General features: G+C 35.7%; 4 protein-coding genes across 6 annotated transcripts in view; 3 read left to right on the forward strand and 1 right to left on the reverse strand.

Moving 5' to 3' along the window:
• Positions 1–13,516, forward strand: part of LOC129795035 (probable asparagine--tRNA ligase, mitochondrial) — a 1,173,171-nt gene that overhangs the window by 797,925 nt on the left and 361,730 nt on the right. The gene's annotated exons all lie outside the window — the stretch shown is intronic.
• Positions 1–13,516, reverse strand: part of LOC129794972 (mucin-2-like) — an 826,140-nt gene that overhangs the window by 585,952 nt on the left and 226,672 nt on the right. The window lies entirely within an intron of this gene.
• LOC129795002 (sodium-dependent nutrient amino acid transporter 1-like) overlaps positions 1–13,516 on the forward strand; it is an 899,230-nt gene that overhangs the window by 523,984 nt on the left and 361,730 nt on the right. The window lies entirely within an intron of this gene.
• Positions 305–13,463, forward strand: LOC129794989 (venom dipeptidyl peptidase 4). Of its 3 annotated transcripts, none has more exons than XM_055835970.1 (5): positions 2,909–3,107; positions 5,263–5,653; positions 9,163–10,206; positions 10,988–12,005; positions 12,923–13,463. In XM_055835970.1, exons 2-5 carry the CDS (start codon positions 5,606–5,608, stop codon positions 13,237–13,239), a joined length of 2,427 nt encoding a protein of 808 aa, XP_055691945.1. In that variant the 5' UTR covers positions 2,909–3,107; positions 5,263–5,605; the 3' UTR covers positions 13,240–13,463. The 3 variants fall into 3 exon arrangements, with proteins under 3 accessions (XP_055691944.1, XP_055691945.1, XP_055691947.1); XM_055835972.1 differs by having other exon boundaries at positions 5,535–5,653; XM_055835969.1 differs by lacking the exons at positions 2,909–3,107; positions 5,263–5,653 and adding an exon at positions 305–1,062.

Genomic DNA, 13,516 nt, shown 5'->3' on the forward strand with positions numbered 1-13,516 from the left:
CTAACTTTCTTTCTCAATTCTTTTCGAGATTCTTCAAGATTGTGTTCTCTGTGAGAGACACATCTTAAACATCCCGCTAACTTTTCATGCGCATTTTCTTTGAATGTTTCTACCGTATTAACCGGCTGTTGTGCCCCAACACTGTGACACGGTTCAAATGTATGCTGAGAGCGATGATTTGAATTTATGATCTGCTTCGTGGAGATTCATCTCATTGCCGGAGACGAGTTAATCTCACAAATGGACTCTCCATTTCAGCCGCCTCAAAGGGGGGTTTTCTCTTCGTATTTTGTGGGCTCTGGCGCAGTTGTTGAGGCTCCACTGAGAGTCACACACAATATTTTCTCGTGTCTCTCTAAAAGTGATTTTTTAACAATAAACTTTGTATATTTGCCACGCAATCATCGTGAATAAAGTTGTGCAGAATGGCTGTGTGACCTTTTGCACAGGTTGTGTGATGGAATTAAAATTAAAATAAAGTACCCAACAAGTTAAGAGAAATAAATAAATTGGCGTGGGGAAAGGTGAAGCAGAATGAGGCTTCGTAATCCTCTGCTGTTGGCTGCAGACAACTTTTGAACAAATAGAACCTCGTAACATAAAGAAAACATATTTTCCTGTGTGTGGTCGCATTTCAACAGGTGCGACACGATTTTCCAGTACGAAAAAAATAAGTGAATGCGACCCACAGGGAACTCTCAATCGTGCTAAAGTGTCGAAGGCCACAAATTGTGGAAGAAAACACAGAGAAGATTAGCCACAGAAGGGGCATAGATCAATTGGAAATTTTTTTTGCGCAATTTTGGCGCCAAGAAAATTCATCTTTGTGTGTGTGAGAAAAGTGCTTTGTGAGTTGCAGAAAAGATAAAGATAAAAGAAGATTTTTGCGGGAATTTCGCTGCGACGCGCTCATGTGGAAGAATGCACCATTGGCTGCTGACTTTCAATAGGAAAGACAATCAATTTGACGCTCAACATCCCACCGGAAGTTGCACTTATCAACCCCTCGCACAGTCAGATCCCGAAGTAAACGACATGAAGCTCGCCTGGTCCCTACAAGATGTGAGTTTCTAAATTTCTCCTTATTTTCTTTTCTTTAAAACCTCTAACGTTTTGTGCAAGAATAATTTCTCTTTTAATCCAATTTTTTTTAATAAAAAATATATTTATTGAAAATCAAGTTCTGGCCACGTGGACTCTGCGCGATTGTTGCAAGTCTAGTCGCGAAAAAGTGAAAGCTCACTCGGCGGAAAGCACCAATTGGTTGGCATTATTTGTAAATGTACATAAATGTGTTGTGAAGAGAGTGAAATTGTATGCGGGGGAATTTCTACAACACAACAAAACTTCTCATATTCAAGCTAAACAAAAAAAAAAGCACTCAACCTCTTTCGTTGAGCAATATTCCACGCAACATTTCCAAAGCGCACAAAATGTTTAATCTTTAATGAAGAAAAAATTAATACAAGTGTGGTTTGAAAATGCAAATTCTCCACGGAATTGTGCATTTTTCGGCAAGGTGTAAAAGCAATTTCCGCGACTTTTGAACGTGAGAAAAAATTACATACAGGGATTTTCGTGTTTATGCTAAAATTGGGAGAAATTGGCTAATTTACAAAAATTTAATAAAGTCAAAATGAAACTTCCGGGGTGCGTTTTGCAAAATTTTTCTTTCATTCATTTTGGGAATTTCTTCTAATTAAAAAAATTTTAAGCCATTTAGGGAAATATTAATTTTAACCCATTTCTTAACATTTGGGGCATTACGCTGAATTTTAATTTTCTTAAATTTCAAATAATATTTAATTAAAAATTAAAGCAATTAACTTTTTAATCCTTTCGCGTCCGTAAAGCATTGTATTTATTTGAATTTAAAAGGAACGACCGTGCTAAAAAAAAGTCAATTTGCATAAATCCTTATCTTCAGGATTCCCCAAGGGCAAGAAAAGGAGTTCATGCAGTTAATATGGGCCAAGTAGCTAATTCTAAAAAACGGAGAAAACAACTTAATGCTTCTAAGTTCCCTTTCCATGCATCAAGCATTATGCTATTATTTTATTTGAAAATTATTATTTAATTATTTTATTTAATAAGCATTATTTTATTTGAAAAAATCACATTCCGAAAATATTCCACATACATACATACATTCAAAAAAAAACTTCCGAAAAAGTGTTCCAAAAGTTTTCTTACTCTTTGAAATGCTTTGAAAAGAAATTTTCAAAAGAAAATTATAAGAACAATTTATTGAAGTTTTAATGAACGCGTTACTTCATTCCGAATATTACGAGAAACTTCAGAATTTTTTCCGAAAATTCCAATTAGTTGGTAAATGTAAATGTAAAATTTCGATGTATTTCACACCAATTCATCAGCATAGAACAGGATTAAAATTTGATTTCATCCAAAATTTCAGTCCGAAAATATTTCACATTCATACATACTTTCAGGAAAATTTCCGAAAAAAAATTTCCAAAGCTCCCTACTCTGTAAATCACTTTAAGAAGAAATTCTCTTAAGAAAATTATATGAACAATTTATTGAAGCTTTTCTTATCGCGTTACTTCATTCCGAATATTCCGAAAATCTTCGGATTTTTTTCCGAAAATTCAAATCAGTTGGCAATGCAAAATTTCGATGTATTTTACAACAAACCATCAACAAATAACCGGCATAAACATTGATTTCATCCAAAATTTCATTCCGAAAATTTTCATGATAAATTTTATGAAGCATTAAGAGTCTCAATATAGTCGATCTTTTGCGAGAGCTCCACACAGTCTCTCTTTTTTTTCTCTCCAAACGTTGAAAGCGTCTCTCTGTGGTGCTCGTGGCGGGCGGGAGAGCACGCTTCGTGGAGAGTGGGTCAGGCGGTTGTTGAGGCATGCCACACTGCAAATGAGCTCCCAGTCACTGGATGAGTGTGGAAGTGTGTGGAATTCGGCCAAGTAATGTTCTTTAAATCCCAAGACGGGTTAATCTATCAATCTTTTGCGCTCTTTCCGTGCTTCCTCTAAAAGAGATTCATCATCTTTCGTTTTTTTTAAATTATTTTTGAAAATTTCTCAATTTTGTGATCTCAACGTGGAAGTGCAATTTGAAATTTGGTAGGTGCTTCTGTGTGTATTTTCCGGAAAATCCCCTTCACTCTCTGCAATAAAAATCCCCGCTCATTGTTCGAGTACCACCAAAAAACCTGTCTTGCCAATCACTTTAAGTTGTTGTTGATTGTGTTTTTTTTTACGGTTGACCAGAAAAATTAAAGAGACAGCGATAATTTAAGTTTATATATTGAGTTTTTGTGGAGAATGGGAGAGATTCTCTTTTTTTTGTAATATGTATGTACATAGAATTCCCGTGTCGTTCCCGCCACCCGAAGGCAATCAATTAAAATTTATGATGCCATTGTGAGGTGTTATGAAAGACAAGAAGAGAGAGAGAGAACACCTCTCTCGTTGCGGTGAAAATTTAATTTTAATCTCCAGCAAGAGATACTCGAGCTCAATCAGTGATAAGAGGTCTCCCCATACCCGTGAAGGGGGCGGTCAATTGGCGACTGCGTGGGCGCCAAAGTGCAGAATAAGACTGAGGACAGAAACAACAACAAGAAAAAAATCCTCCTCACCCAAATGTGCTCCACTTTTACAAATTGCAACAGAGTGTAGTGCAGAAAAGCAGGAAGTTGTGTGGATGTTGCGCTATGTCTCATGGAAAATGCATAGTTTTTTTGCACATAGATATATAGCAGCACAGACATATTTTAATAATGCTCCATCTATGCGATTCCAAGTATTTATGCTAATTTTTTTAACATGTTCATTTTGAACAGAAAAGGAAAAGAATTTTTCATTGTTTTTCCAACAAGTAGCTGCTCTGTGCAAGTTATATTTGTTAAAGGGGAAAATTCTTCATTTTAACGTTTATTTAAAATGCATTAAAATAGTCGATTCTGTTAAAAATATTTTCTTTTCTTTCTTAAAATTCAGTAGTTTAAAGATGTTTGGTATTCTGTAAGAAAAATTCTCAAAGATTTTGACAATTTGTTTCTTTTAACGTGTTTTTAAAAGAAAAATTACATTTCCAGGACTCTTTAAAGAGCTATCTGACTGTTTTATGGAATAATTTAATAACATTAACTGTCAAAATCTTAATCCAACACTTTTAACTTGTAAAAAAAATAAGAGATTTTTGACCGAATCAATCCCAAAGAATCTGTAATTTAAGCTTTGTCGGAATTTGATGTAAAATTAAAAGAGTTAAGGAGAAAAAGATAAAGAAAAAGGAGTTTTTCTAAAATCTCTTAAGAATTTATTTAATTTGGAGCATTTTTATAATCATTTTAGGTCTATTTTATGGCTTTATAGGATAAAACGTACTTTAGCAAAATTCTCCAAACCATCTTGAAAATTTCAAAGCAATCTGATTTGAACTAGTTTTGGTGTGACTTCGTAGTTAAACTGACTAAACTAATTTTATTAAATTATTTGTTTTACTTTTAAAATAAACAGAATCCAATTTAAAATAACTCTTCAGGGACGATTTTAAAGTAAAAGAAGCAGAATTTGATCAAAAATTTCTTATATAATTCACTAAAAAAAGAGATTTTATTTGATTACTTAAGAGTCTAAAAATCTAAAATTTGTCTTTGATTATGACGAAAATCAATTTAAAAAAAATTGAAGGATCATTTTTTTCCTGACTGACTTAAAATATTTATTTTTTATTATGAAAGTAATAATTTTACGAATTATTGAATTGGGAATTACTTTCATAGAGCATTGATCAAGCTAGTTTTTCTAAGGATTAGAAAAAATTGCGAAGTTTCTATTTAAAATAGATAGTCTAGCTCTAGAAAGTCAGTGTCAGAATATCTGAAAATTCTTAAACTTGTAAAACACTTCATTTTATAGAACTCTACAATATTCATAGAACTGCACTATTTTTTTTCTAAAAATCAGTTTTTCTGTTGAAATTTTCTTTTCTTTATTATTTAGTTCTTTAAAAAATATGACGATTATTCTTTTATCTTTAAGAAAGAATTATGGTAAAATTTAATTTTAAGATGTTCAAGAAAATCAAATTTTTCACCGTAAAAAAGGATTTTTTTGCAAAATTTTTATCAAAAATGGCACGAAAATTACAGAAAGATTTTTTTTTCTATTAATTCTAAACCAATCCACTTTACCCGCATCACCTCTATAAGTTTAAAAAATATATTCTCACTTAATTGATAAAAGTTCACGTCTCGCCTCCGCTTATCAGCCCCTGACACGAATTTCAGTCGCAAAGCTCGCCCCTTTTGGGTGATCGCGCGCACAAGAATCGCATAGCGAGGAACTCCATGAACATTCAGTGTGACTTCCTCCTTCTCGAGCGCCAGCCACTCCGAGACGGTCCGGACGAAGTTTCTTTGCGCGGTAGCTAAATATAAAATCCCATCGGCGTGTTGTGAATTTCGGGAATAAGGAAGTACAGCGAAACGAAGAAGAAAAAAAAACAGACCAACGTGACAGCCATAAATTGTGAATTAATAGGTCCATCAATAGCGCGGGTGGTTCACGACAAGCCTAGTTCCGGTGGAGTGTCCAAAGTGTTTGCATGAAGGATGTCCTCAGCAAAAGGAACATCCATCGAACTGGCACAGAGTGATCAGGTAAAAGAAATTCTTCTCGCGAGCGCGTAAATTAAATTTTCTCCTCATCTCAAAATTCAAATGAAAAAAAATCGTTTTAACCGCTCTTTTGGCTCATTTCATTTTGATTTTACTTTTTTTTCGGAATACATTCCGTGCCAGAAGTGTGCTCAATGAGGCACAAATTGATCTTCCACCTCACGTCCAATTGCACCGTCAATTGGCCAAAGAGAAATTCAACACCGAAAAAGTGTCGTTGCTTTTTTTTTATCACTTTCTGATGAGACTTCCCCACAATTTCTTCTCCTCCAAAATTTTTCCTGTCTTTCTTATCATTTTGTGGCCTTTAAACATACCAACAATAAAACCTTCACTAAAAGCAAAACTTTTCAATTAGTTAACGAAAAAAAAGGTGCATTGTTGGGTGTTTTAATATTGTACTTCAACGGAAAATCCATTAAACTACTTTGTAGACAAATCAAAGAGACAAAAATAAATAACAAATCAAAAGAACTTTATTTTTACAAAGACAATTCTTTAAAGGTTTTTTCGCGGCTTTTCATTTCCACTAAACGTGACGAATAAAATATTATATTTTGAAATGGAATCGTGAAAGAATGTTGGAGTAACTATATAACATTTAATTACAGCGAAAGAGATGATTGTGTAAAAAGTACAAAAGAAAATTTCACATTAAAAAACTTTTTAGTGGAAAAGTTTTGAAGAAGAAGTTTATCTTTGTGCTAAATGAAGAATTTTCTGTCTTGAAATGTTTGTGGGGAATGCCCAAGAATACTCTCCTAGAGTACTCGCATCCTCGTATGCCAGTTGTTGTCTCGTACCTGAGATATGTGTTGTTTAATTATTATGTAGTTTATGTTGAGAAGCTTCATCGCAGTCATTTCTTGTTGCCTACAGATTTAGCATACATATGAACATAACAATCTTTAATCTTTTTTTTTAAATGAATCTCTTAAAAACAGATTTGAAAAATTCTCGATAATCACTAGTTTGAGGCCCACTAGTTATAAACTTTCTTGAGAAGCTCCGCAGTTCCTGCAAAATATTGCTCTGAAGGGTACTCTACATTTTGTGAAGAACGAGTGGGGTTCATTTCCAGGATAATTCCTTAAAATTTTAAGATGAACTTGTGTCAAATATTAAGAATCAAAGTTTTACTATAAAATGTATTAAAATAATATTAAATTTTCACTAAAAAATGAACTGAATTAAATATTATTTTAATACATTTTTAGTTGAACTCTGGTTCTAATATTTGGCACATTTGATAGTTCCGATCAATTAGGACATATCTTGTTAAATTCTCTTTCACTTCCACGATTCGAGGAAAGCAATCTTTTGTTTCGCTCATCTGGTAATCAGATTTCCTTGGGCAGAGCAATTCTTGTTTCTGGTAATCGAAACATTTCTTTGGTCGATTAGAATCGAAGGACTTAAAACGTTTCTTAAGTAATTGATGCCTCGTATGCTGTTGAATGTACTTCTCGTTGATTACGTATTGAAATCCATTTAAAAAATCCACATTCCACATTTAGGTTGTCTCAGTGAGACACCGAGCAATATCCAAGGGTATCTTATACGATGTCTCTGTTCGAGACTGAATCTAGGTCCTTAAGCTGCTCAATACTCAAAGGATCTATATTCTACAGTGGCTTACCACAATTTCAGTGGAAGGTGTGGTTCATTCTTGGCATATAATATCTTACAACTACGAAGAAATCTTAAATCAATTAACTTCATTTTTATAGTTTGTTTTTACAGTATATTCCAGGCTTGTTAGGTAATTTTGCCATTTTTGTTGAATTTTTAAAAGAAAACACCGCCAAATTCCCACGATATATGCTTCCAAAATTTGCGATGTTTTCGCAATTGAGTGCCATTTGATGCGAAATTGGACAAAAAAAAAGATCTGCGGTGGATGATCTTTATTGGTCGTAAAAAAAATCGTAGAGACATCAAGCTTCGTTTGATCTTTCTTATTAATAGTTTGTTTTCTTGTGCGTCGTCGAAAGTAAAAGTCCGCGAGGGCAGAGAAAAAAAAACAAAAAGCAGACGAAGAATTAAAAAAAAAAGCACAAAATGAGAGCTTTTGTGACAAGCAAACTGAAAGCTTAATTTACTATATAAATAAATGCTTAAAATCCAATGAAAATTCTCTCGCACCTTTCGCCATGTCAATTAAAATATTCATAAGGCATCCCATTGGCATACACCAGTCTCCCTGTGGATGGAGCTCAAACTCTGTGTCCTTCTTGATTGATTAAATTGTCTTTGATCCTCCCGTATATATTTTGCGAAAAGTGGAAAATCCCATCAAGATGACATTTTCATACGTAATTCAATAAATGTCCTCTCGCTCATTCCCTTCTTCCGCCTGGCATTGCCCCGAAAAGTGCAAGACGATGTTGTTGGAAAAGTGGATGAAAAGTTGGACAGGGTGAGGGAATTTGGTTTTGCTTGCGATGCCCAAATGGCAGAGTCAAGATGAATTGGACATCAATTTATCATCATATTGATGTCCAATAAAAATTTTAGAGCGAGATAATTTCATGTCTTTTTGAGCTGTCTTATCGATTTCGCCTTTTTTAGCCACTTGATTAATTTATTGGTCTAACAAGCGATAAAAGAAGGTGTTTCGCGCACTGAAATTCGTCACTTTTAGCACGCGAGATAATGGGCTCTTACACCGTATAAGATTATCAAGTGTTTTTGCTTAGAAATACAAGACTTGATAGTATTCATTGAGGGTACATATAATCAGTTACTTAACAATAGGGGATTAATTGAATTGTAATGTTTGAAAACGGTTAGAATTCGTTATTTTGAAACACTCCCTAATTTTGTTTTGCCTATAACACAGCCTCTGCAATAGATAGAAGTCTGAAATTTTAGTATGTTGTAGGGACTATTAGGACCTTTCAAACGATATCTCATTTTTAAAAATCGGTCAAGCCGTTTGGTCAATATGGCCGGCACAATTTTTCATCAAAAATCGACCATAACTCGAAAACGGCTTGTTCGATTTTGATCAAATTAAACTCCAAATGAAAGATTTCGAATAACCCTGGATTTGACCGGAACATTTAAAGTTTCTTAAATGTTGTTGTAAGATTTTGACAGTTGACATTTTAAGATCATTCTGTTGTCAAGGGAATGGTTATTCTAGAAAACACTTAGAAAAATTTAAAATAAAAAGCCCGGAAAAGATATTTTCCTTTAAAAATCGATTAAAGAATAAAAGAAACTGTCAAAATCTAATAAGAATTTTCATAGAATTCCAAAAATCTTTTAACTTCCGAATTATAAAAAAAAAAAGATTTTTGACAGAATCTAGCCCAATATTGAATCGTATTCAGCGAACAAGAAATTCTTGATATTTCAAGAATTTCTTCTTCTTGGATATCTTGGTCGCTGAATACACCCCTTAGCGTACATTTCCAATTTTATAAAATTAAAAAAAAAATGAATATTTTTTAAAACTAATTTATTTATTTATTTTTTTATTTAAGGAACTGATGGACAACTCCAGCAGTAGAAGATGGAACTACAAGAAAATAGGAATTATTTCCGCAGTTGTGGTTGTGATCCTCGTTGCAATTATCGTGCCCGTTGTCCTGCTAACGGGTAAAGACGACCCAGAGCCATCTACCGAGAAAACCCCAATTGATCTCGATGACGTCCTCACGGGACGTTTAGCGGCACGACGCTTCAACGGAACGTGGATAAGTGATCACCACGTGCTCCTCCGTGATGATGGTGGGGATGTTGTGATCTACGATGCTGCGGCAAAGAGCCGAAGGATCTTGGTGAGCACGCAGAATGAGAAGCTAGCTGAGGGGGTGAAGTTTGATCTGTCTCCAGATCAGAACTACCTCCTCGTTGCGACGCAATACAAGAAAATCTTCCGGCACAGCTTCTTTGCGCTGTACGACATTGTTGACCTACAGACGGGAACAACGCATCCGGTTACAGTTGGTGGTCTCCAGGTTCCCATAATGTACGCCGAGTGGAATCCAACCACCAATGCGTTGGTCTTTGTGCACGCCAACAACATCTTCTACCTCCCAACAATTGGAGGAGTTCCCATTCAGATAACCTTCGATGCTAATCCTGCAATCTACAACGGAGTCCCGGACTGGGTGTACGAGGAGGAAGTCTTCTCGTCCAATTCAGCCCTCTGGTTCTCTCCGGATGGTCAGCATTTGGCCTTTGTGCACTTTGACGATACCCCAACGCAACTCATGCACATCCCCTACTATGGCCCACCGGGAAATCAGGAGTTCCAGTACACAGCCGGCATTGCTATTCACTACCCCAAAGCGGGAACAAACAATCCCACCGTCACAGTTCATGCTGTGGATCTGGGACGTATTTCTGAGGGACGACCGGAACTTGTGAACCTGCCAGTGGTACAGGAAGTCGCTGCTGAGGATCACCTCATTACGGCCGTTAAATGGGCCACCAGTGAGACCGTTGTGACCGTCTGGATGAACAGAGTTCAGAACAGGTGCTACATTGCAACCTGCAACGCCAATACAGGAGCTTGTCAGACTGTAAGTTTACTCCTAAATTTTTTAGAACAGTTTTTTCTTTTGTAGAGCCATGAATGCTCTGCTCGTATCCGTTAAGTCTCCGGTTCAAGTACAGAGTGAGCGAGAAAATTAAAACGCCTTTTTCTTCCAACGAAGAATCAGGCAAATATTTAAAAATTTAAATTTAACTTTTTCAGTTTTTCCGGAACATAAAAAATTTCCGGAATATCTGAAACTTGAAAATTAAAGAATCTAAAAACTAATAAATAAAAAAGAAACTTCCAAGAAATTATCAAACATTTTTTTATTAAAAAATATGTTTTTAATTTACAGGTTTTATAGTTTCGGAAAAAATCCGATAACTTAAATAAATTTTAAAATCCACCAACTTTTTAAAAATTTATACAAAAATATTCTATTTTTTCGGAAAACAGATACAAAACATCATATTAAAATTATTTTACAAAATTTTCGGAACTTCAAAATAATTTTTCAAAACGTTTGATAATGAGAATAACTATCCTATAGGGTTCCGGAAAAATTACGAAACATTTTAACACAGAATTTTTTTATTTTCAAAGTATTGAAAAATTAAATGAATCAAAAATACTTTTCCGGAACAATTCGGAAATTCCGAATTTTCGCGACGAGTATACTGATTTTCATTAAGGCGAAATATGGAATCACTCCTTCTGCTGAGAAGTAGTTTGGACTACTTTTTCCGGAAAATATATACAGAAAATCATTCAAAGATTTTTTTTAGTTTTTCTGAAAAACTAATCCAGGAAATAATTCTTTCTAGGTCCTACCTATTACTTCACCAGATGGTTGGGTGGAATTCTTTGATTCTCCACACACGAATGGTGATGGCACTGAACTAGCTTTCATTGCCTCCCAGCCACAAGCTGGTGATGCAGGTTCCTACCGTCACCTAACTATCCTAAATATCGCCTCGAGAACAGCACGATCTGTCACAAGTGGCCGATTTGTGGTGACTGAAGTCCTCTACTGGGACTCAACGTCAAATGTGATCTTCTTCATGGCAAACACAGAAACTAACTCAGAGCACCTTCATCTGCATGCAATCAGAGCTTCAGCAGGTGCACAGATGCAATGCATCACGTGTGATCTGCCTGAGAGTCAGGGTCATACCTACTTTAGTGCCACTTTCGCACCTAAAGGACAATTCGTAACGATCACCGCATCCGGACCGATCCTACCGCGTGTTGATCTCTATTCGTGGGAAGCAAATGCCCAAGGACACGTCACACTGACGCATTCCGTTGAATGGGAATCTAATCCGGATGTCAAGGAACTCTTGGAGAAAAGCCTCACACCAACAGTTGAGAAGCACGAAATCACCCTGGACAGCGGATTTACAGCCAAAGTCCTAATGCTCCTACCACCCAATATTGATCGCTCAAAGAAGTACCCAATGCTGATTGATGTCTACGGCGGTCCGGATTCGTACAATGTCGTGGATCGTTGGTCCATGGACTGGGGTGCCTTCCTGGTGGTTAATCGATCTGTGATCTACACGAAAATTGATGGGAGAGGAAGTGGACTGAGAGGTGATAAGCTCCTCCATCAAATCTACCGAAATCTAGGCTCAGTTGAGGTTGAAGATCAAGTTGAGACAGCTAGAAAACTGCAGCAAATGCACTCCTTTATCGATAGCACACGTACAGGGATTTGGGGATGGAGCTATGGTGGCTATGCCAGTGCAATGGCCCTTGCAAGGGATGGAAATACCACTGAGAATGGAAAAGTACTCAATTGTGCTGCTTCAGTGGCACCTGTAACTGATTGGACTTACTACGGTGAGTTTAGAGATGTTTCTTTCACTAAATTTTAGCTTCCGGAAAGAATCCGGAAAAATCCGAAAATGTTAAATTATTATTTACAGAATAATATTAAGAATGTTGTCTGAGATCTTATTTTGACTGATTGAAAGAGTTTTGAAATTCGGACTTTCAGAAAAATTTTAGGAAATTCCGGAAAAATACTTAGGTTACAATATCGAAAAATTTACTTGCTGTCTGTACTTTATAAATACCTAATATTTGAGCTTTTGTCGATTTTGTCAAGTTTTCAGAATCAAAACATGAACATTTTTTTATTCTATTTTTTCTCAAGTGTGGATTTTTCGGAAAATAAAGAAACTGAAAATTTTAGGAAGTAAAAAATTAATGTAGATGTAGATATAAATATATTTTGTGACCGATTTCACCAATAATCTTTTAATTAAACAATAATTCTTAAAATTTTCGGAAGTTTCTGAAACATCTAGATTTTCCGAAACATTCCAAAGTTATTGTAAAAGGGTTTTAAGGATTTTAAATACATTTTATAACTTTAACTTATAGGTATGATCGAAATTTATTATAAAATGAAGTTTTTTAAATCTTTTTGCTAATTTTCTTAAAAATTGTTTATATTTTTATTGTTTAAAGCTTCCGGAAGAATAGAAAATAATTTCCGGACTCATTTTATAGGAAAATTATTAAAAAATCAAATTTTTTAGATTTCTTTTTGCTAATTTTCTAAAAAAAATGTCCTTTTTTTTAGTGTTCAAAGTTTTCGGAAGAATAAAAAATAATTTCCGGAGTCATTTATTAAGTAAATCTTATAGTTTTCGTTTTCCGGAAAATTATTACTAAATCCAAAATTTCTATTAAACGTTAAAAATATGAAAAATGTTTCGTTAAAATGATCAAATTCATTGATTTCCTTGCAGATTCAATCTACACGGAGCGTTACATGGGCCTTCCGACGGTGGAAGACAACAGAGATGGGTACGATAGATCCCGTTTGAGCACCCTTTACGCCAATTTCCGCTCCAAGAAATTCTTCCTCATTCACGGAACTCTCGACGACAACGTTCACTACCAGCAGGCAATGGCCCTGTCCCGGAGTCTTGAGCAGAACGACGTGGCCTTCAAGCAGCTCACGTACCCCGATGAAGATCACGGGCTTGCTGGTGTTCGTCCACATCTCTACCACTCACTGGGGCGCTTCTTTGACGAATGCTTCGCCCCCGGTGGCGGCGTCTGACGCCTCCCACGTGCCATCCAAACCCCCACCCGCCCAGCCGTCCGTCATGGGGGACACCACCCGCATTCCACGGGGCTCACATGCCTCGAAGGCTAGTCAGGGGAGCTAAAAAAACCTAATTGGGGCGTCGCGTTTCGCCGTAAAATTGTTGATACTTTTTTTTCTCAACATGCCCGTCTTATAAAATGCCGTTCTAAAATAAAATTTGAATTTTAAGTTATCAACGAAGATTTTTTCTGAAGCATTTCCTTTCCTGGGCATGGATTCTGTAGGAGTG

This window comes from Lutzomyia longipalpis, chromosome 4, assembly GCF_024334085.1.
Source record: "Lutzomyia longipalpis isolate SR_M1_2022 chromosome 4, ASM2433408v1".
NCBI classification, from domain to species: Eukaryota; Metazoa; Arthropoda; class Insecta; order Diptera; family Psychodidae; genus Lutzomyia; species Lutzomyia longipalpis.